The sequence below is a fragment of the Protopterus annectens genome, chromosome 4.part0 (genome assembly GCF_019279795.1).
Source record: "Protopterus annectens isolate FY-2018-M chromosome 4.part0, PAN1.0, whole genome shotgun sequence".
Taxonomy (NCBI): Eukaryota; Metazoa; Chordata; order Ceratodontiformes; family Protopteridae; genus Protopterus; species Protopterus annectens.
In genome coordinates, this window is record NC_056733.1 from 870,258,857 (window position 1) to 870,283,929 (window position 25,073).

Sequence of the window (25,073 nt, forward strand, 5' to 3'; positions counted from 1 at the left end):
TGCAAATAGTACCTGAGCTGACGATGGACATCCAAAAAATGAAGCTTTTGTTCAGCTCTGTCAGAATAATTTGGGAAAAAAACTGGTAGATCGATGGATTGATTAATATTGGTTTGAGAAACAACTTTGGGGAGAAAGGACGGGTTCGTTCTTAAGGATACCCTGTCCTTGTGAAAAACCAGGTAAGGGGAACGGATGCAGAGAGCTTGAATCTCGGAAACCCTTCTTGCTGAAGTGACAGCCAGTAAAAATATAGTTTTCCAGGTCAATAATTTCAATGAACATGAGGCAGACGGTTCGAAGGGAGGTAACATTAAGGATGCCAACATTAAATTTAGATCCCATTGTGGAGGAGGATGTTTTATTGGCGGCTTTAGGAGAAACACTCCTCTCAGAAAGGCCTTGCATAGTCTATGAGACATAATGTTATGATCTTGCAAGCCAACATGATATTTGGAAATAGCAGCCAGTTGAACTTTTACTGTAGATGAAGAAGATCCTGACTGAAAAACTTCAGCCAGGAAATCTAAAACAGAATGCACAGGAGCAGTAAAGGGATCAATATTTCTGGAATTTGCCCAAATGGAAAAACGTCACCACTTGCTAGCATAAACGGTTCTGGTGGACGACTTTAAAGAAGCCACTAAGATATCTCTGACGGATCAGAGATCATAGGAAGCCTGGCTAGGGAAGGAAGTGGAGCAACCAAGCAGTGAGGTTGAGAGAATGAATGGCCCAGTGCTGTTGACCCGACTGGTGGATCAAGAGATCCGGAACTGGGTCCAGATGCCAGGGCTGCACCAGGAGGTGACGATGCAGAGACGGAAACCAAATTTGTCGAGGCCAGTAAGGGGCAATGAGAATCAACTTGGCCCTCAAAGCGGTGGCTTTCTGAATGACTTGTGGAATCAAGGGAAAGGGAGGAAAAGCGTACAGAAGTCCCCGGGGCCAATCCTGGGTTAGAGAGTCTCTCAGGGGTTGGCCTGGTAGGGGAAAGAGGGTGAAAAAAATCGGGGCACTTGTTGTTTTGGGGTGTAGCAAAAGATCGCAACAAGGTGTGCCCCACTTCAGAAAAATCCGTCCACTACAGATTGATTGAGAGACCACTCGTGAGGCATGAGAATGGATCTGCTCAGCCTGTCCGCCAAGAGGTTGGACCTGCCGGGGATGTGCGTTGCTATCAGAAACCGATGAGAGGAGATTGCCCATTGCCAAAGTCTGAGAGCTTCTCGACACAACGGATAGGACCTGGTCCCGCCCTGCTTGTTGATGTACCAGACCACGGACATGTTGTCCGTTTGTACTGCAATAGTCCCGGCGGGAAGAAAGTGGTTGAGGGCTTGCAGCGTTAAAAGCACCGCTCTCATCTCCAGGACATTTATGTGCAGATGGTATTCTATGGGTTGCCACATCCGTGGACCATCCTGCCCTGATAATGCCCCCACCCGATCAGAGAGGCATCCGTAGTAACTGTGGCAACCGGAGGAGGGGGAACAAAAGGTCGGCCCTGATGAAGAAGAGGGGAAGATATCCACCAGTTCAGATGAGTCCTGCACGATTGTGTGACTAATATTTCGTGCCTCATCGGAAGACTGTGGAACGACCACTGAGTGAATAACATCCACTGCAGAAGACGCATGTGGAAGCGAGCCAGTGGTAGAAGAACAATGGCCGCAGCCATAAGACCTAGAACCTTTAGTATCAGTCTGGCTTTGACTTTGCTGCTCTGCAATAAAATCCGAACATATTTTTGGATGTCCAGAATTCTTTGATCTGTTAGTCTGGCTAACATTTTGACGGTGTTTAATTCTGCGCCTATAAAGGTGATAGATTGGCAAGGCCGCAGAGAAGATTTTTCGAAATTCACTGAAATTCCCAAACTCCTGCATAGCTGCAGAGTGTAGTCTCTGGTCTGAAGAAGCTGACACTTGGTGGTGGCGGAGAGGAGCCAGTCGTCTAAATAAGGAAACTTTTACCAGCTTGAGGCAACCCTATATCCCATGAGAGGAGCCAGTCGTCTAAATAAGGAAACACCTGGAATCCTTGACGTCTCAGATGAGCTGTGACCACTGCCATGCATTTGGTAAACACTCTGGGGGCTGAAGTGAGGCCAAAGGGCAGGGCTCTGAATTGGTAATGACTGGTCCCTAGCCGAAAGCGGAGAAACCTTCTGGAGCACCTGTGAATCTTTATGTGATAGTACGCGTCCTGAAGGTCTATAGAGCACATCCAGTTGTCCTTGCCCAGAAAGGGCAGAATGGACTGAAGCGTGACCATCCGGAATCTTGCCTTCTTGACAAATCTGTTTGGACTGCTCAGGTCTAATATTGGTCTCCAATCTCCCGTCCTTTTGGGGACCAAAAAGAATCTCGAGTAGACGCGGATCCTACTTGGTCTGCGGAACAGTCTGGGCGGCTCTTTTTCTAGGAGCTTTAAAACCTCCTGTTCTTCCATAACCCTATGACCTGGTGAGATGTCTGGAAGGCATTGTTGAGGTCTGGCACTACGTTCGAAGGGTATTTTGTAACCCTCGGATATGATCGACTGTACCCACATATCTTGTGAAAGGGAATGCCAGGCTACTGGGTACAGCGAAATCCTTCCCCGACTGCCTCCAAGGGTGGACAGTCGGGCAACACCTCAGGGGTGCTGAAAGGGCTTCTCAGGAAGAGACTCCCTGTTGCCCTGGTTCTGAGGGCCCCCCCTGCCTCTAGGGCGGCGTCTATTATTGTTACCCCCTCTGCCTCTGGGGGTAAACTGACCACGTGTGTCCGGTGTAGCTCCTTGGGCTTTGCGGAACCACATCTTCCCTCCCTTCTGACCCTTGGGATAGGGTCTAGAAGGGGTGGAAAAATGGACTCCCAACGGCAGAAAGAGTTTTACCGTCCTGCTCACACCTGGTCAAGGTTTCCTTCACCTGAGGTCCGAACAAAGCCGAACCGTCAAAGGGGGTATTGGTGAAGGACGCCTTAAAGGGGTCCGCAAAATTACAAAGCCGCATCCAGGCTTGACGTCTAAGAGCCACTCCTGTGCCTGCGGCCCTACTCGCTCCATCGGCTGCATAGGATATGAGTCGCATGGAGGAGTTGGTTAAGGAATTCAGGATTGCTAGCTGTGAGGCAATTTTTCTTGAGCCCCAGCAGCAGAAGGATCCTGGACCACTTCACCTAGTTCCTTGAGGATATCTCTTTGAAGCCTGGTGAAGTGACAAAGGTAGTTCAGCGAATGCATAGCAAAGGTCGCTGAAGAAAACATCCGCTTTCCATACCTGTCCATGGTCCTAGAATCTTTGTTAGGAGGATGGACAGGTACTGAAGGATCCGCAAGTTCCTTCTTAGTGGCCGCCGCCACCACCATAGCATCCACAGAGACGCCCTTGGAAAGAAACTGTTTGTCCGTAGGGGCCGTAATAAATTTGGATGGTCTCCCGGGGACAGGTTCCACAGAATCTGGAGCTGCCCACGCCTTCCGAGCCACTACCTGCATAAGTGGGTCGAAAGGCGGAGACACCCAGGAGGTGGAGGGTCGGGATCCAAAAGCCTCCAGGTATACCGACTCATCCTCGGAGGGGTCAATGGAGGGCCAATTCCCCCTCTGTTTGAGGAGCTCAAGGATGTCTGAAAAGGAGACATCCTCAGAGGGGGATCGTGGGGAACCCTCCGACTCATCTAAGTCGGTATCAGATGTAGTAGACTCAGGGGAGTCTGTGTGTTTCCTCTTACACGTCCTCTTCCGAGGGGGTTCCCCTGCAGGATCAGGAGAAACCTCGGAGGAGGAAGATATTCCCAATGGGGAAACCTGGGGCGATGGATCCCTGGGCCTGAGAGCAAGAGGCTGGCAAGAGGCGTCTACAGGCACCAAAGAGGGAGAAGCTAGAGGGATGGACCGTTGACCTGGCTCAGGTGCCAGGACACTCCTCATCACCTCAAAGGCTCCCCTCCCAGGGAGACCGGAATATTCCCGTTCCGTGGAAATAGGAATTCCCGGCTCCACTGAGAGGGAAGGCTACGAGGCCGATGTCGGTGCCGAGCTTACCAAAGCCGAAGCCCCGAGAGGGAGAGCGGGGTCGGACAAGGGTCCGATGCCACTAGCCCCCTCGGAGCCAACAAGGGAAACCCGACGACCGGATCCCTCCAAGGAAGGTCTCAAGGAGGAGATCGGAGCCGAAGACGACGGAGCCGAAAGTGGATGTATCGGTTCCGGCGCCGACACAGTCGCTGTCCCGAGAAGCTCCGGCTCCAAACTCTGGTGGGGAGTCGGAGGAGGAAGTTCAAGGGGTGAAGCAATAGCCGAAGTCTGCTGAGACGGGCTATGGAGCATTTGGGCCAGTGCCTGCGACTTTAACAGCCTGCTTACCACCCTCTCTAAATCGTGGTCAGACAGCCTGGAAGATCTCGAAGATCGGCTCCGATGACTCCGCTCCGACAAAAGAGGAGACCCCGGAGCCGAGTGGATAGATTCCAAAGACGGGGACCGAGATCTCTTCTTGGATGAAGTCATCGGAGCCGACGTCCTATGGGTTCCAGATGGAGCCGAAGGCTTCTCGGCTCCGATACTGGATACTGTGTCGGCTCCAGCTGGAGCCGACAAGGCAACAGCAGATTGGGTGTCGGAACCGATCGGAACTGACCCTATCTGAGAAGAAGAAAGATCGGCTCCGGCCGGAGCCGATCTCGACTCCGAAGGAGTCGGAGCCACCGGGGAAGGCTTGGAAGCTGTAGCCTGACCATTAGATGGCTTGGAAGGCTTACTGGACCCAGGTTTAGTGGGTGAACCTTCCGGCTTTAGCAAGCCACGGAGGATTAACCTATTCCTCCTTTCCTGCAGGACTCGCTGGCTAAAAGACTGACACAAAGCACAGGAGTCCTGCAGGTGTAAAGGCCTCAGGCAGTAAACACAAGAAGTGTGACCGTCTGTCAGAGACATTTTCTGACAGCACGAGTCACACTTCTTGAAGCCCGAGACCTTTACCTCCTTAGACATAGTCTAAGAAAAAGAGTAACAAAAATACTCACACACACACCCCCAAAACAGTCACACAAATTAATCCCACAAACACAGACACACAGATAGGGATTAATAAGGGAGGCCTAGGCCTAACTGAAATTTTTAAACTTTTTTTATAAAGTAAAAATTTTTTTAACTATAAGGGGAATAGGGTGATTGTATGGACACTACACACTAAAACATAGGAAAAGGGGAAGATAAACCCTGACTAAAGCTGTTTGAAAAACTCAAACTTACCTCAGCTGGCAAAAAAGGAGACCTCTTCGCAAAGCGGCAAACGAGATCTGAGGTAGTCCCGCCTTGCATCATGGGATATAGGGTTGCCTCGAGCTGGTAAAAGGAGTTCTCAAGCTAAGCAAGTGCCGAGTCGGAGCCGAGGATCGGCTCCGAACCCATCCAGCAAGAATGAAGGTGAGATTGACAACTTAACATCAAAGGGTTAGTTCGCAGAGCCACTCTGTCTTTATGAAAAACCATGAAAGGCAGTTTGATAGAAAGAGCCTGAAATTCTGAAACTCTTTCAGACGAAGTTATGGCTACTAGAAAAACCATCTTCCATGACAACAATTTGACATCACATGTGACAATAGGCTCAAAAGGACTCTGTTTGAGAGATTGCAGCAGAAAGGAAAGGTCCCAAGAAAGGGAAGGATCCTTGACAGGAGACTGGAGCAGAAAACCCCCTTTCAAAAATGCCTTACACAAGTGAGAGGAAAAGGTATGTTCCCCGCAAACATGAAAGTTGGAGATAGCTGCAAATTGCACTTTGATAGTAGAGAAGCTAGCGTCAGCTAGAAAGAGCAAAGACAAGAAGAGCAAGACAATCTAGCACAGGGGTCGAAGCGGGATCCAGGTTGCTCTGCTTAGACCAAATAGAGAACCTTTTCACTCACTGGAGTAAACCTTTCTAGTGGAAGCCTTCTGAGAGGCCAGAATAATGCTCTTGACAGGAGAAGCCAGCTTGGACTGTTTCAAGATTACCAGAAGTGGACAAACCATGCTGTCAGACAAAGCATCTGGAGGTTGGAAATCGGAAGCTGAGAGGGATGGGAAATCAGATCTAGAATGGCATCTAGTACCCAGGGGAGTACTTTAAATGAGACTGTAGAAGGGGGAACCACATATGTTGAGGCCAAAAAGGAGTGATGAGGATCAAGATGAGCTTTCTAAAGTACTCTGGGAATGAGAGGTAAAGGAGGATAGGCACAAAGGAGACCCAGAGGCCAATCGTGAACCAGGGCATCCCTGGGGGATTTCCCATCTGGTGGAATCAAGATGAAAAATCGGATGCATCTGTGGTTGAGAGGGGAAGCAAACAAATCACAGCTCGGTTGGCCCAGTGAAGGAAGATCTCTTCCCCCACCGAAGGATTCAAGGACCACTTACAAGGACTCAGTATTGCCCTGCTGAGTCTGTTCGCTAGTATGCTGGACTCTCCGGGAATATGTGTTGCAACAAGAAAATGCATTTAGGAACAAGCTCCAGAGAATCTGGCTCTTTCCACATCCTGCTGGCAATAAGATTTTGTCTGCAGAGGGGAAAACCCAGGAGGTAGATGGTCCCATCCCGAAAGCCTTCAGAAAGATGGACTCCTCAGAGGACGGGGGAAGGTAAGACCAAGCGCCCTTAAGCTTAAGGATTTCCAAGATCTCCCTGAAGGAGACATCCTTAGGCAGAGATCTGGGGGACCCGTTCCCTTCATCGAGGTCTGTATCTTTGGTGAGTGACTCAGCCGGGGGTCCAGATGTCTCCTCTTGCATGATCTCTTCAGAGGAACCTCCGCCAGGGGTGGCACGGGGGAGGATTTGGAAGACAGGGGGACCCCAAGTGAGGCAACCCCCCGCATGAAGGCTAGATCAAGAGGGGTGACCTGGGACAGGATAAGTGGGGTCCATTCAGAGGGGCTGGAATGGTTCCTGGAAGGCCAGAGAGGAAACTCTCTGGGAGAAAAAGGTCCTCTCTATGACCCACAATGACAAAGGACTGGACAATGCCCCATCCGCCCTCCTGGCAGGAAAGCCCACCTGGGGAGAAAGACCAGAGCAGGCCAGCACCTCCTAGCCTCCAGATAGTACCGGCCAGGAGGTGTCAAGGCCAGAAGCGCCAAAGGGAAAAGACTGGTCCAAAAAACAGGTCCAAACCCCCCAAGGACACTGGGGTGACCGCTCAGGCCCGGGACTCCACCTGCCCAGGGAGAGGCTGAGCAGAAGTAGTCAGGGACTCAGACGGGGTATGAAAGGAAAGGCCCTCGGGTCCCCCATCTTCCTTCCTAAGCGATCCAGGGCCTGAAAGTCCAAAACTAACCTGGTGAGACAAGGAGAAGCCAATGAAGGGGAAGGTGATGGACCCCTGGCCAGATGGGCAGGGGATGCAAGAAGCCCAACCTCAATCTGAGCCTTGAAAAAGGACTGCATCATCTGTCTATATCGTGGAGGACCTGGCTAGGGATGGATGTCGAGATCCCGAGGACCTCCCCTCTAAGGAATGACTCCTATGCTTAGAGGCAGAAGGGGACTGCCACAAGTCAGAGCCAGAGGGAGAATCCTCTATAATAATTGTGGGATCCAATGCTGATACCTGATCTGACCTCCTCGGATTCGACAGCAAGAAAGAATCCAAACGTTTGGAACCCACATGACTTGGATCTGAGGAAGCCGGATCCATGGCTGATCCAGACTCGACCAGATCCAACTGGATCCTAAGGCCTCGATCCAGAGACCTTGGATCCAGGAGTGGACTACTGTGACCTCAGATCCAAGTGCCTCAGAGCAGAAGCTTCAGATCAGTGGGAAGAGTAATGGGGCCTAGGATCCCAGGGCATCAGATCGAACTGGACCGAGACTGGAGACAGATCTGAGGCACTAGGATTCGCCAGCCTCACTTTTCTTTGAAGAGGAAGACCAGGGGAGCGAAGGGGCCTTCATTTTGTGTTCATAGAGTCCAGACTTGGCAGAGGACTGACCCAAGGGGACCCCCTTGAGCCAACCCATTTAAAAGAAATTTGTTTTGGTGTTCAAACAAAGCCTTGGGGTTGAATGCAGCACAAGTGTTGCATTCAAACTCCAGGTGGTCGAAGCTCAAACAATAAAGACACTCCTCATGTGAATCACAGACAGGCATCTTCCAACTGCACAAGGAGCCCCTTTTAAAGCCAACTGGCTTATCAGACATGGTGGAACAACCTACAGCCAAAGGGACATGCAAAAACAGAGCCGGTACAACAAGCACGAGTCAGAACCAGAAAAGAAACTGACTGATCAACACACACAAGCACTAACCAACTAAGAAACTATATACTATTCAAACAACAGCAACAGCAAGAAATAATGGCCACAATAAAAAACAGTGGCAAAAAAACACACACAGTAACAAATTAAGCAATAAATGGGAGGGGAGGACTAAAAATAACACTACTAAGAGCTATACTACACACTAATAAGAGAAATACTAATTTACAAGAAAAATCCTGACAAAGATGAGAAATAAAGCTACTTATCCCACACAGAAACTCGAGCCAAGAATAAGCATCTGAAGCTTTGAAGCAAAGGATCATGGGAGTGGAAGGAGCTCAAGCCTATAAGTTGTCTATAAAGTTGCCGGCTGGAATCTGATGTCAGAACCAAGACTCAAGAGTGAGGAATAGTGATATGGATAACATCAGATCACTTGGTTTGAGTTGTATCTTGCCCCACACAACAGGGAACACCAAGCTACAAAAAAAAAAAAAAAAAAAGTTGGTTGAGTTGCATGTCATGCATCAACCTTCATACATTGTCTTATATCATCACAGAAACAGTACTACACAGCCATGGTAGTCAAACACAGCTTCACAGTTTCTTGGGTAAGTAATCATGGTAAATGACTAGATGAACTTAGGTACACCTCTGTAAGGTAATAAACAGGAAAGCTCATTGGTGCCCACTTAGGTGTGCACGAACCAAGATGAATCTTCATTTCACAGTGGTTGCCACTTGTATGTGTGTGCTGAATGCAAGAATAGCCCACATGTTACCTATCATATGCTTCAGAATGCGGTGTGGTTGCCAAATTTGAATGTGTGTGTGAAGTGGAGAGGTAGTCCGTTTTCTTGTTCTCATTTCCAGTTGGGTGGATAGTGATCATTACCTTACTTTAGTGGACAGCAACCCCTGATGTGAATAACATAAACACCTGCACTGCAAGCTGGGCACTATATTTAGTTATGTTAATGCCCTTTCTTGTTGATCACAGCCATGCATCCTGGCTACAAGCCTTACCTATAAACAGGATGTGGCTTTGTTTTTGCTGTCTGTCTAGCATCAGTTGTATAAAAGAAGTCATGTGTAGTGAGTGTTAGCAGCTGAACACAATACACATCACACTGCCATTGCAGGTGGCAGGGTGATGTCACTCACAGAGTACTGCAGTTCTGTGTTTGTTGTTTCCCATAGTTTGGTTTGTGAAAGACATAACAGTGGATGTCTGTGCAGTGATACACTTGGTTTTGGATTGTTAATATGTAAACATATGAGGGACTGCACATTGTGACCTTTTTGCTCTGTAGTCCATGGTGCAATGTTGCATGGGCATTCTGTGTGACACTGTTAGGAGGAAAGGCAGCCAAAACTTCACATACCACAAGCACTGTGGTGATGGAGTGAAAGGCAAGATGTCCATGACCATGAACAAGGAATATGTAAACACATTTGCCATGTAGTGGTATACTTCTTGTTATTCTGAACATTTTAGCAAGGTCATCACAAGCCAGCAAGGAAACTCTGGTTACCAAAAAAGAGGGTAGAAGTAACATGGATCAGAGATAAAGGGATGGGGTGCTTCCTGTGCTGAGGAGGAAGAATACATCGGTGCTGTCAACAGACATTGTGATATTGCACATTGGAGGAAATGACACAGCTACTTCACGATGATGTGACCTTAAATACAAAATAACTGACACTGGTGAGAACATCTTGCATTTGTGGGCAAAGACTTGCTCAGATGTTGCACAAATATTAACACAGAGGGGCACAAGGGAATGGAAAGGACTAGAGAATATTTGTCAGAAAACAAATGGTTTAATGGAGGCCCTCATGGTGGATGAGGGTTGCACTGTTGTCAGTCATCCCTCTGTATGAGCAAGGAGGTAAGAATTCTACAGATCAAATGGTGAACATCTGACACAAGGACTTTTAGAATTCCTAAATGACTAAAGACATGCTATTCTTAATGTAGTAAGTGGTGTGTTTGTCTTTTTATTTACTAAATCGCATACCAGTTATAAGACATTGTCTGTAAAGGATGATATTACAGATTTATGATATTTAATTTTGGGAAAGATCAGTGGCAAATATGCAGGGGATAACTAATTCAAAATTTTTTGGAGATGGTTATAAAATTATGAAATATTTACTTTATTTTATTTATTTTCATTAGTAAGTGAAGTCATGTGATGAGGACTGACCACCCAAATACAAAATCAAGTACTTGTTCATTTCAACTTGAGATGTACAGGGGTAGAATTCCTGAAGAGCATTTGTAAAACTGTCAGAACGTAATACATCAAATAAGGCATCCGTCTTGTTTTTTTGTTTTTCAGGTTTCTGCCCATATAGCCCAAGATCAGTGGAATTTGCAAATCATCACTAGCACAGCACATCCAGCAAAAGTCATCTGCAAAATATTTTTTTATCATGTTTTAGTGTTTTCTTCTGACAATGATCTGCAAAATGTCCTATGTTCTAGACACCCTGAATATGACACAGACAATCATATGGTTTGTGATTAGGGTGTGTCTTATGAGGGAACAGATTTTTCATGAGATGGCCAAGACTTTGCAAGAAATTGAGTAATCCCCAAATTTTTCTAGATCTGTAGCCAAACTGCAAGGCTTGATGAGGCTGTTTTATAAGTCCACTAAAAGCAGCCAATGACCTGAATAAGTAAACACTTCATCTCACACACCTGCTTGATGACCATAAGCATGCAATTGATGAAGATGTTTTTTGTTAAGTGACACCAAAGATTTTTAGCTGAAAATGACTGACTCCTGTTTGTAACAGAAAGAGGAAGAAGGACTTTACGTGATACTTTAACATCTTTATACAGAGACAGGCATCCTCTACACGGCTCATCCAGTCTTCTCAGCAGAGGAGATGGATAAGGCACTGATCTGACATAATGCAAAAGATATTTCCCTAGTTCCAGACAAACCAATAAAAGCAAAAATTCACACAAACTAATATAAAACAAACAAAAAAGGTCCAGAGGAATATAAATCTACAAATAGTGCTTTCATCCCAAAAGCAAGGACTTCTTCAGAATAGAACATCTTGTCATGCAGGTGTGTAAGATGACTTTAAGAGTGTTTACTTATTCAGTCACTTTTTTGTTTGTTTTATATTTCCCTAGTTAATATGTTTAACCTGCTGATGTCCAAAATAAATCAGCTGTTCTCTAACGTTTTAGTATTAACAGAAAATGAGACAAAAAAACTCCTCTTCCCTCTGGTTACTAGGGACTGCTTGAATGACTGACTTCTGTAGTTACTATTGCACTTTCTATCTTGTTCTAGCCTTCTAGCATGGCATGTCATACCTGGAATGCACAATTAGACTACAGAGTGATGCAAATACTCCAACAGGTGACCATTTGTGACCTTGGACCTTTCTATAACTGGGCCCGTCCTCCTTTACACTAGTCTGCTGACATCGACGGCATCTACCTCTGTGTTGCAGTGCTGGAACTAGTCTGTTGTTACAACTTCTGAATGATTTGGTAATTACTCAGTGATAACAAACATCACCTGATCTATAAACCTCTCCGATAGGATCACTGAAGTGAATGGCACAAAATGCTTACAGTGGAAAGAGTCAGCTTCAATACATTCTTACTCCTCTAATCCTCCAGGCTAAGCATTAGTATGTAGAATTACAAATCTATAAACAGTGCCTTTAAATCCTCCGTAAAGGGTGACAGTCAAAGCTTGGCATGCTGATGGGTGTCAATGCTGAAACCTGCAATTTTGCTCACAACATCTGCTGAATCATAAACCATTCTGACCCTAATGTTTCACACAGTGTCCACTTGCTGTATGAGCATGACAGACATTTCAGTCTCATATAGGGCATTCTAAAATCTAATCTAGCATAAACCTTTGTTAGCAAACTGTGTGAATAAATGTAGTTTATCTATCTCATATTAAATAGGACGTGAGCAGCTATTTCTCAAAACAGCCCAGCAGGCCAGAGCAATAGTCTTAGAATTGGTAAACTAAATCAGTCACTTGAGGGTTTGAGATTTTCTGATGGGCAGACGAAGAAACTGTCCAGTGCTCTCAGTTTCTCAGCCAGCACTGAGGCATCATCTGGGGAGGGGTCAGGATATCCAGTCACTGTACTACAAATGTCAGTGTATATCCAGTACATATTAAAGAACTCGGAAAAGTTGTCTTCCAGTGGTGAAACTTCCCAGGTGATCTACTTCAGGGCCCTGAAAGCCTGTCATGTCTGTAGTGCACGACTGATATTTGGTCCTGAAATCGCTGCTCCACCAGAGCTCTTGGGATGTTTCTGAAAAAGGGTTCTCTGAGATAGATGCTACAGATTCTACTATGAAGCCAGGGATAACATGGGTTTCTGAGAACTGGTGTAACTGAAAGGTGACTAAAGGGACTTGTGCTTACCCACTGAAATACCATGGTCATGAGACCATAATTTATTTACAGCCATGACAAAAAGAATCCACTGGAGCAGTGGCTAATACTGCTCCTGGAGGATGCTGCAAGGGGTGGGTGGGGGATAATATTCCTTTGGGCAATAAAACCTTACAAAAGATGGTTGTGCACAGATGATGGTCTGAGAAAATGGTTTACCTTGCCCTGGATGAGTGGACATCAAAGAAGATGCCCTAACAAAAGGTGGCTGAGAAAGGGAGATGGGCTGATACATCCAAAAGACTTTGGACATAGGAGAAATTACTTCAACAGGCCTTAAAAACTCTTCTCTGTGGCTCTATCTGAGTTCCTTTGAGTAGGGAAGTCCGTACAGAATCTAAATAACAAACCAAATGAAAACAAAAAGTTTTGCCACCACTGGGCAACTTTCAAAAATAAACAGACCAGTGGTATACTGTGATGCCAAAAACTCTAATCTAGTATATGCAACAGCAATAGGGAAGAACAGAGCAAAGACAGTGCCAGGAATTCATTAAAGTGCCTAGCATGAGCCATACAGTGATTGTGCTATAAGCTCTCTTCTATCAAGATGTGTCCATCTGCGATTCAGAAATCTGTTAGCCGCAACAAGGTAAGACCTCATTAACAGCTAATTAGCAAACTTGTTGAATCATCACTACCTAGACATACAGATCATGGCTGATCAACACATCACAATAGTAACCTGCAGCTCATGTAGGCAGTGGCATTCTCTCCACAGTCAGTCAGTCTGTCAAATACACAAGTACACGAACAAGAACTCACACACACCACAGCTGTTGTACCTTTTCCTACATCTACCTGTCCTCCCACAGTTCACTCCACCCCTGTAGTACTCCACTGCCATTACTGAACATATGTATTAGGACCTGGTGATCTAGTGTATCCTGCAGTCTCAATCCCAGTTATTATGATGATGATGCTGATGATGATGATGCAGTTATGGGACTTTAAGGAGTCGTCCCTAATGGGCTAGTGCATTCCCACCCAATCCCTGTTACAATGGTGATGTTATGGCACTTTAAAGCGTCACCTCTGGTGGTCTAGAGTATCCCCTCAACCCTAATCCCTGTACAACTGTTGGTGCCATTCAGCATTTTAAAAAGTATTCCCTGGTGGTCTAGTATATCCCCCACCCCTTAATCCGCATACTGCTGTTGGTGCTATTACCAAACTTTAACAAAATATTCCCTGGTGGTCTATTGTATCCCCCCAATCCCTGTGCTACCACTAGTGTCACTCCAGCACTTTAAAAAGTATTCCCTGAAGTCCTGTGGTTGCCCCCACCCCATGATCCCCATACTACTGTTGGTGCCATTACGGCACTTTAATAGTAATCTCTGACACCTAGCAGTCCCCTCACCACATTTGTGTTGGGCAGCTGAAATTACTGCAATATGGTGGGGTTAGCCATGTTATCAACATGGCCAAGCAATTTCCTGAATAACTCAACTGTGCACATGCCTTCCTCATGGTTCTAGGGAAAAAGTGCTTGGGTAATTAGAATTCACCCCCCCCCCCCAAGAATGTCTCATTAGCATTCAGAACAGCCGTGGAGCATGGCCTTCACAGTGCTGCACGTCTTTGTTTTTAGAGGACTGTGCTGCACCATGTAAGGGTGGTTGCTGAAACAAGTAAAGGCACCACGAGGTGTGCATGGAGGTGTACACCCTGCGTTACCTTCATGAATTCCCCTAAAGGTTTTTTTCCCCATCTCAGATGTGGACTCCTTCTTCCTCTTAATTATATCAAGCGAATGCAGAGAGCACAGAGAAGGAAGACAAACTTTTCCTGATATTGATAGTCTACAAGATTCCATGTCTTCATTTTTGTCACTTTTATGTCACCAAAAATATAGTGTAAGATCTTTCTGCATCTTTTGTTGTTGCTTTAGGGGAATGCCTTGCAATGGAAATAACTCCATGCGTCTTGATTTCTACCCAAGAGGGTGAAGTAAAGGAAGTTCCAATACGATAAAGAGAAAAATTTTCCTCTCACACACATCCTTACCTGTTCTTCGTGGTACCACCATGGTGACAAGTCAATAAAAATGTCAAAACCAGAACAGTATTCTCTAACCAGAGAAACAGCTAAACAGACGTCTGCTCTGCCTATTGGTTAAGAATAATTATAGTAAATGCTTACAAGTCTGATCCAAAAATAAGATAAAACGAAGGGAAGCAGCTGAGGAAGTGGCAGAGAGGGACAGACTAGCAATATCTCCAGGCACATGTGACAGCACGGTCAATAGCACTGGACTGGATAACTACTTACAAAATGTCTAATCTACTTACTTATGCTGGCCCTAGGTTTGACCACTACACCCCGACTAGCTCCACTACCTTCTGTCACTCCCAAATTCTCCTGCACTGACACTGGTCTTGGTTAGGGGTATCTTATACTGACAACTGATAGCTGGCAGTGAGTGCATCTTGGAGGACACCACTCAGTGTCAGCAGCACTAGGGTATTTACCTTTGTTGTACCTACTGCTTCTCAGTGTGTGTGTGTGTGTGTGTGTGTGTGTGTGTATGTGTGTGTGTGTGTGTGTGTGCTTGGTACTACAGTGCAGACTACCATGAATATATATGTCCATACACCTGTAAACCAGAGAGGCCACTACAGCCGCATCACTAAGGATGAGCAGTGCAACAAGTGAAACTCACAACTTTCCTGTGAGATAAGACAGAACACAAAGATCATCCATAACCACCCTTCTCAGACAGCACCCTGATGGAGAGCTTGTTTATGACTCTGGGAGACCAGTGGCACAGTCAAGTGGTCAGCTGTTACCATACCAGACCAGCATGCAATTCCACACTCTGGTGAGTCTTCTGCAAAAGTAGCTCAAACTAAGCATTGTTGTTTTCTACAATCTACTGCCTCAGCCCACAGCCCTTAACAATGGTAATTACAAACACTGCCTCCTGGCTTGTTCTTTATGTATGCAGCAAAACTATGTCTAATCCTTGCTGTAACTATGTCTTAGGTGCTCACTGTAAAATGCAAATGTTAACAGTCACTGGAAAGCTATACAAAATATTTATTTCCTGGCCTTCAAATGCAGAATCGGTTTCTCTGCAAATACCGCTCTAAGGGCACCCCTCCCCACCTTTGATACAACATTTTGTATTCCATGCTCCCCTTTTAGCCTAGTCCTCAATAGTGATTGTACAAAAATGATGCTATTTTGCTGTACCTCCCAAACATAATGCTTTCTTCAATTGCATCACCCAAATGAATCAATAAACATCCCACCAGACCAGAACTACCTAAAAAATCAATCCGTTTAAGATTTATTTTTCATTCTGCCTTCCAGCTCTGCATTGCTCCACATCATTACTTCCTGAACATCATCTGATAAGTTTAACAGTCTTCCATTCCTCTCCTCTTTTGTACCAGTTTTTTTCTCCTGTAACCTCCAGACTTTTTCACTTACCCTAGTTTGAACCCTGTCACATAACTTTCTGTCTCGTGCACAATCCTTTACTACATACAGCATTCTTTCTACTTTGTGCATCTACAACTTCACAGAAATACATCTGTGTTTAACCTGGACTATGCAAACTGAGATCAGCAAGGTAAAAGTGCACAGCTCAAAGGCTGGAATTCAACTTTAAAGGCTCCCATCAATTACAAACTGACAAGCTCTGTTTGTAACTTTACTCTTCACAACAAGACCTTTCTTCACTTAAATGAAGCATGTACACCATCAATTATTGGGGTGAAAGTGATGACAGGGGTTCTTTAGAAAGCAAGGGTGTATAATGACAAGTACAGCTACTGCAAGGTAATAACGACCTTGCTGACTTGAAAAGGTGTTAACATTTTGTACATGCACAATGAGAAAGCTGCTGTATTCTCACCTAGAAATGTTATGCTGAGCAGAAGTATGAAAATAAATTCATCTATGTGATTGTTACTTTGTTACAAGTCACAAGCCAAAACTTAAAGGATTACCATAAAATGTTAACATTACAGACACAGATAAAGATTTTTTTAAATTACATTCCTGAGGATGGGGTGTGTATCAAAGTGACTCACAGGCAGGTAAATACACATATACACAGACCTAATATCATTCAGATACAAGTAATAACATTTAATACAATCCTAGATGAATATGGAAATGGTCAGCAGATCCCATAATAAGCAGTTCAAAGCATGAAATCCTCTCTGTGTGGTGTCATAAATAATTCAACCCGGGTTTAAGTATGCATTTTCTTCACATTACAATTACTTAAGTGTTTACACTTGTGCTCAGGTTATTAGCTTCAGTGGTGTTGTAAGGCCTCACATGTTTCATGCCACAGAAACGTCTTAGTGAAAAGACAAGACATAGCAGGTCTCTGCTGTACAAAGTACGGAAGAGCGGCTATATAATGGCTTTCATAGGTTCTTTGCTTTTATGTGGATGAACTACTCAGTTTACAGGATCAAAAGTAACAAAAGCAAATTCTGACCAAAGAAGTGTTGTTTCTCATCTGTCTCCTTACCTCAGATCTCCAACTGTAGCAGATGGGTTGAAGATGATCTCTGCTCCATTGATACTGTACATTAACCAGTTGAGAGGGTGGTGCCGTCCATAGCAGATGTTGACAGCAATCTTCCCAAATGGAGTCTGGAAAACTCTGTGAGCTGTATTTCCTTCCATATAATACGTAGACTAATTCACACAACACAGTGACAAACAAGGAGTCAGTAAACATCTCAGGAAGGATATTAATAACAACATCATTTCACCTGAGCAATTTACAGTAATCAAAGCCAAAAGAGCTGCAAATGAAGAATCTTTAAGGAAAGTACAAAAATGTACTGATTATGAACAGTGTACCACCATCAAGTCTATCAACAGTTTAAGTCCATTAGGTCTGCCTGATTAAACATCTACTGCCTATTCACCAACCACCCCCCCCCCCCACACTCTCTAGCCCCCCCAGTAATCCCAAGCCCTTTTAAATCTCAGTCATGCATTATTCCACTGTCTATTCAGGGAGAGCTCTGCCAAGATAAACTGCTTTCTCAATGACGAAAATATTCCTAATGTCCACTTTAAAACAATGCCATTAATAAATCACGCCATTCTCCCCTTCTCTTGATTACTCCATTTTCTTTTTAACTCTCTTGATAATTTGCCACCCTGATTTCTACATCTAAGCACTTTCAAATGACCTTGCTACATAATATTCCTACTCAAACACAATATCACAAAAGACTACATCCTACAACAAAGATTGCAAGATGTAGAACTCTGACAACACAAACAAGATGTGTCAGCTTTCTTGTTTAATGACAGACTAATTTGCTGTCTGCCACAATCACTTGTTTTTGGAAAAAAACATGTCCATAATCAGCTCATTCCACTTACATAACTACAGCATATGCAAACACACACACACCTATCAACTGTAGAGAATTTTGCAGACTGTCCAGATGTTTGCCTCATATTTTTGGTCCATTTTCCATAAAATTGTAGTTTTCTGGGAAATTAGTGGCAAATCGTTAAAGACTGAAGTTAGAAAATAATGACAGACATTTGAGTTTGAAACTTCAAACCCTCCAGAAAATTAATGCTAATGCAAAACCTGATATTCTATCAACTTTCTAAGTTTGTAAGAACAACATTTTAAAACTGTCCCTATTTATAGGCCTTTGTCACACTTTTACTTATTGCTTTGTCCAGATTTCTTGCTCTAAGAGGTTGAAAGGTAATTTCAGACTCGTGTTGTGTACGTACTGTCCTATTTGCAGTCAATGATTATCTCTGGACTGAAATTACAATAACAGATCAGCAGCTGCTAGATTCTTAAACTCCTCTAAAACCTTTGACATAGAAGATTAGCATATACATACAGCCTGATTAATTTGTCATGTCAGTGACAGAAAACAAAGGGTATAAAGGTAATCTGCATCTTACACACAACTGGACAGCCCACACAGTGTTCCTCAAGGCTTAATCAATCATGCTTTATTTTTCCATTTTGTTAAAGAACTACAAAGTTTGTACCAAAACCTACTCTTATTTAATAAGCAGATGACTCAACACTCCTGTGTTCTGCTTTCTCCTTGCCATCTCTGTGGATAAACACATCTTCAAACTGCCTTCACTACTTCTCAGCAGTGGCTACATCATTCCTGCACTTCTAAATATATATATATATATATATATATATGTATGCATATACAGTGCTACAGTTCAGAATGCTGTTGTTAGGAAGTTTCTTCTGAAGTTTGACTGCATGAAATGAGTACACTGTATCCCTGAAGTGGTTTGTAAAATTTGGAACGTGTGCAAAAAAAAAAAAAAAAAAAAAAAATATATATATATATATATATATATATATATATATATATATATATATATATATATATATATATATATATATATATATATATATATATATATAACATATATAAATGTGTGTGTGTGTATATATATATATATATATATATATATATATATATATATATATAGACACGTGGATATAAAAAGTTTACACACCCCTGTTAAAATGCCAGGTTTTTGTGATATAAAAAAATGAGACCACAATAAATCATTTCAAAACTTTTCCTACCTTTAATGTGACCTATAACCTGTACAATTCAATTGAAAAACAAACAAATCTGTTAGGGGAAAAATATAAAAAATAAAAAAAATGTACAATAAGCTGGTTGCATAAGTGTGCGCACCGTTAAACTAATACTTTGCTGAAGCACCTTTTGATTTAATTACAGCATTCAGTCTTTTTGGGTAGGAGTCTATCAGCATGGCACATCTTGACTTGGCAATATTTGCCCACTCTTCCTTGCAAAAGCATTTCAAATTTGTTAGATTGCGAGGGCATCTCTTGTGCACAACCCTCTTCTGGTCACCACACAGATTTTCTATTGGATTTCGATCTGGGCTCTGGCTGGGCCATTCCAGAACTTTAATTTTCTTTTCTTTATATTTTTTCCCCTAAAAGATTTATTAGCATTCAGAACTGTAACATCTTGCCCACCTTTAAGCAAATTAAATAAACATTTTTTTTCAACAATCTAAACACCTGTCCCTGTACTTTACAGCTGGGCCATAAACAAAGGATGCCATCTCTGTTTCAGTTCAGTAGCAGACACAATGTCTAGAGCTAAAAGTTTTTGTATCATCTTGAAAGAGAAATAAATACTAGGTTTCAAATGTAAAAGCGTTTTATTGTTTTATAACTTCCAAGATCTGCAAACATCTGAGAGATATGTATTTTTAACACATAGATATTAAATTCTGTTAGTTTCTGTTTTTGTCTGGGAACTGAAGTCAGGTGAAAAAAGTGATGTCATCCAAGCTAATCCATCAGTAAAATGTGACATTAAGAACTCTCTCAGAGAGAGACTGTACATTTTGCATTTTGTCTTGGACTTAGCAAGAACATCCACTCATCATCACCATCTGCACTTGCCTTGCTGTAAGCATGATTTACGGCATATCTCTTTTAGGTATAGCTAGGAATATAGTTAATATTAGTTTAGATGTTTTCTGTATTTATTTGAAACTGTCCTGCAATGTTGTTTTAAAATATTTCTTGGAATTTTGAACTCTGAAGTTACTATGTTGACTTACTGAGTATTGTCTTGTTCTTTTATTATTATTAAATATATTTAAACCTATCTTTGTGGCTGATATTTGTGAGACATATTTAAGCTCTTAGTGTACTTGCATATGTATTTGGTGACACTATACAGGCCACTCCTAAATAGCCTTACAAGTCTTGGTCAGACTACTATTTGGATTAATAGTAACATTACACAGTAGGATTGGACACCCTTTGTAAGGAATTTAGAGTAGCTGATAAGTAGGGGATGGTGGCAGTGGAAACTACCTTATAGTCTGGGTAGAAAGAGGCATAGTTAGTAAACCTGTGCCAGCCTTCCCCAGGTGTGTGTATGTCTGTGTGTGTGTGTGTGTGTGTGTGTGTGTGTGTGTGTGTGTGTGTGTGTGTGTGTGTGTGTGTGCGTGTGTGTGTGTGTGTGTGAGTGTGTGTATGTGTGTGGTGTGTGTGTGTGTGTGTGTGTGTGTATAAACCAAATCTCAAAGTGTGTGTGTGTGTGTGTGTGTGTGTGTGTGTGTGTGTGTGTGTGTGTGTGTGTGTGTGTGTGTGTGCATGAGTGTCAGCTACTTGGGTAGGGACATGAAGCACTGGTTGGACAGAGAGGGTGCTTGCAGGTCTTGGCTTGGCCCCTCAGTTGAGACCTTAACACTATAGCTGTGCCAGTGGGAAGTCTTATTGGGGATCTGGAGAAAGAAGGAGAAAGAGAAACCAGCCACAAACTGACTGTGATCTCTGTGTGCTCTTAAGGGAAATTGTACTTTACTGTGTGTGTGTATTTGTCATCCTCCCAATGTGGACATCCCCTAGCTGCTGTTAGTGGTGAGGATTGAGGCTCCTTGATTACTGGGCCAGTGCAGGAGCATCACAGGCCACATGCCCGTTCCCAGAAGGCAGCTTACAATAAAAAATCAGAGAATTCCAATAAGATACTTAGGCTGGAAACACACCCAAGAATATCATTCCATCCCCAAGTATTTCAATACATTTCCATCCTGATTTACATGCACAGATTGCACTGAATTTGTAAGTATACAGGATACAGGCTTCACTCTATATGCAGCAAAAGAAATATAGTAATGACTGGGGAAATAAAATGATCTTTGCTGCTGGTCTAATGATTACTTAATGCACATACAGTCTGGACATTAGTTTCAAATGGCCTTGCAATCAATGGTCAAGGTGGAAACTAGGTATAGTGCCAGAAGTGACAAAAAAGATTTACAAAATGGTGGATTTATTATCTGTACATAAAAAAGTCACATGTCAATTGAGATAAGGCACTTTATAATAAAAACAGCAGAGGATTTTAATACAATTCTTACCTACAAAATACACCCAAGAATGACATTTTACCTGAGGATTTCCCTGCATCTCAATATTAAATCCCACACCAGCACAATGCCTTTGGCATTAGATGGGATCTAGATATCTCCCTATGTACAGTAACAGAAATGTTGCTTTTGCTAGTGAAACAAAATGATTTTACTTCTGGACTAATGAGAATTACTACATCTATATTTTGAATATTGGTTTCACCCTGCCCTAACAGAAAATTGGTTCAATGAGAGATAAAACAATAGCTGCAATTTGTTACAGGTCAAAACACAGAACACTACTTCCCATAACAGGTACACGTCCAAATTAAATGAAAGTTCACAACTTTATCAACTCCTTACACTTCAGTCTCCAAAAGTAAGCACTGTGGCAGAAATGTATCCCATTATCCTGTCATCTGTATTAAAGATGGTCACAGACAGAGCAAGATGCAGAGGACAGGAAGAAATGGAAACAGGTGATCCGCTGTGACGACTCCTAACTGGGAAGAGCCGAAAGTAGAAGAAGAAGACAGGACATTAGTTGACTGTAGTACTCTCAGGGAAGTACTGTGCAGGTTTGGGCATGTCTGTATAAAATATTATGCTTTAAAAAAGTAGTACTTCAGAAGAGCTCCGTATCATATGCAGAAAGGAGGGGGGGTGCTCCTTCACCCCCTGCTATATATACAAAATAAACTCTTATTAAATCTTAACAAAAAAAAAAATAACAATAATCCAGTAAATCCTACACTCCCACCTACATTAAGAATAGTTAATGAAAAAAAAAAAGATGTCAGAAGGCGGGGTTTGCTACTCAAAATTCCAAGGGTGCTATAGGTAATATACTGACATTATAGAGAATTTGAACAGAAGAAAGGATGACTGACCAAGGAGCGTGAAAGAGGGTTCCTCCCTCATACATAAGCATTATGTGTCTGAGGAACCAGAACTTCTCAAAGTGTAAGAATGTGTGTGGAGTGTGAGACAAACTATATTCTACTAAAATATTTCTGTCATGTTTCTACCTGTTGGAGCTGCATAGCTTGCACTGGAACCTCTGATCAGATGCCGGGGCAAACTAGATCTGAGGAAAATGGCCGTACTGGAGCCGATGGATCGGCTCCGAACCCATCAGTAAAGAATGAACGGTGAGATAGAACAACTTCACATCAATTATTTAAGATAAAAAATAAACAGTAAGAGGTTGGTAACATGATGGAAACAAAGATGAGACATAAGTTGTTACATAGCATGGCAGATACAATGATATACAAAATTGAAACATAACTTAAAGGTATATGTTGTTAACATATTGTCGAAGAAATACAAAACTGAAACATGAATTTTTACATGGATTGTAGCAGTGAATGAAACACATCTTGTAGTACAGGTTGACATATCACACATTTGAGTGAAGCAGAGATACCCCATAGTTGAGAATTCATGATGGTTAGAGCTATAAAAAAAATTGTATTGGAAGTAAAGAAGGGTGTGTGTGTAGGGTCCTGGCAGGGGCAGATCCGCAAGTCAGACAGGGAGTTTTTTAGCTCTTTTTTTAATCGACTTGTGTGTGTGATGTTTCTTACAATAGAAGGGAGTGCTTTCTAGGCTTGAGATAAGATAAAATGTGTTTTGGGGCTTGTAAATATCTAGGAGATACTGGTCAGAACTTCAGAGTGAACAATTTGGGATGTAGTAGGGCAATAGAGAAGAGAGGGAGGGGCAGGCAGTGGCTTTGTTGAGTATGGAGTGTGTTATGTGCAGCTGTAAAGTAGTAGTTGATGAGGGAATTCTAGCCACTGTAGGTTCTTTAGTGCGAGGCAGTGATAAGAGGTGTATGATTGGTTTGTGGCAAATCTTGCAATTTTGTTATAAGTTTGTTCGAGTTGGGCAATTAATGCAGATTGTACGTTTGTTAGGACTGGAGAGGCATAAAGAAGGCTGGGTAGGAGGAATGTCTGAGCCAGAGAAAGTTTGGAGTCAAAAGTAAGGAATTTTATGTTCCTATAAAGTAAACCCAATTTTTGGTGAGTTTTTTGATACATTGTTGAACGTGAAGGTCAAATTGATCATCAATTATGGTACCAAGGAGCTTTGTGTGGGATTCTACTTTAATGATTTTGTTATTAAGTGATCAAATGGTAAAGATGGATTTCTGATGTGTGAGTAATTCTGAAAGGAAGAGAAGAAGTTTGTTTTCTTTTTGGATTTATGTTGAGCTGGTTCTCTGTAAGTCATCTTTCATCAGAAAGGAACGATTTTTGGGTAAGTGTGTGAAGTTGAGAGATACTGTCAGTGAAGGAGATAAGAGTAGAGCCATCTGCATACTGAATAATAGAGAAGTGGCTGCAGGATATGTGTAGATTGTTAGTAAAAATGTTGAATAGTAGGGGACCCAGAATGGAGCCCTGGGGGACTCCTGCTTGGATGGGTAGAAAAGGGGAGCGCTATCTGACAGACTGCAGCCTGTTGAAAAGGTAGCTGTAGAATCAACCAAGAGGGAAAGATGAGAGGTTGAGATCAGACAGTTTTATTAGAAGATTACAATGTGATACTGTATCAAAGGCTTTTGAGAGATCTAGGAACAGGCAAGAGACGAGTTGCTTGTCGTCTCTAGCTTCAGCTACAGTATGACAGTATGAGTAAAAGATATGAGGGCAGTAGCAGTGCTGTGGTTTGTTCGAAAGCTGTGTTGGGTAGCTGTCAGAAAGTTTTCTTGAATAAGAAAGTTGAGAAGTTGAGTGTGTATACATTTTACGAGGATTTTTGAAAGTGGGGAAAGAATAGCTAAGAGTCTGAAATTGTTTCCTCCTCCTTTGTGTAGAGGTACAGTATAGAATGATTTGCAGATTCAGGGACTATTGATTTTTGGACTTATCTATTGATTAGTGTAGAAACTGGATAGGCTACTGAGTCTGCAGTGAGCTTTAGAAAGGCGGGGGGGGGGTAAATTACTGGTAGAGGGAGAGCAGGGTTTTAGTTTACGGAGGAGTGATTTTATGTAGGTGGTGAAGACTGGTTTAAGTGAAAAGAGGGTTTGGTTGGTATAATGAAGGGGAGGAGTAGGGGGATAGCTGTTATGGTCTATATGGGTTAGTTTGCAGATAGAGTCAATAATGTGGCAGTTGCTTGTGCTGTGTTGTCTGGGTAGGGGTTTGGGGTTATTGGACTTCCTGGGTGAAAAATTTTGTTGATGGTGTGACAACCATACCCTGGCCCAGCAATCAAGGAGCCTCAATCCTCACTACTAACACCAGGAGGTCGTTTCATAGAAGAGGAAAGGATAACTAATACACACAGTAAAGTACAATTTCCCTTAAGTGCACACAGAGATCACAGTCAGTCTGGGGCTGCTTGCTCCCTTGCTCACCAGGTCTCCAATAATACTCCCCACTGGCACAGCTACAGGGTCCAGGTCTCAGCCTAACTGGGCAAGCTAGAACCTCCAGTACCCTCTCTGTCCAACCAGTGATTC

At 43.1% G+C, this 25,073-nt stretch overlaps 1 protein-coding gene across 2 annotated transcripts in view; it reads right to left on the minus strand.

Moving 5' to 3' along the window:
- The window catches only part of UPB1 (beta-ureidopropionase 1), a 1,115,631-nt gene that overhangs the window by 706,075 nt on the left and 384,483 nt on the right, over positions 1-25,073 (minus strand). For both annotated transcript variants that reach the window (XM_044068825.1, XM_044068826.1), the window contains exon 6: positions 17,193-17,362. In XM_044068825.1, the coding sequence (XP_043924760.1) occupies positions 17,193-17,362 (170 nt within the window). The remainder of the gene's footprint in view (positions 1-17,192; positions 17,363-25,073) is intronic.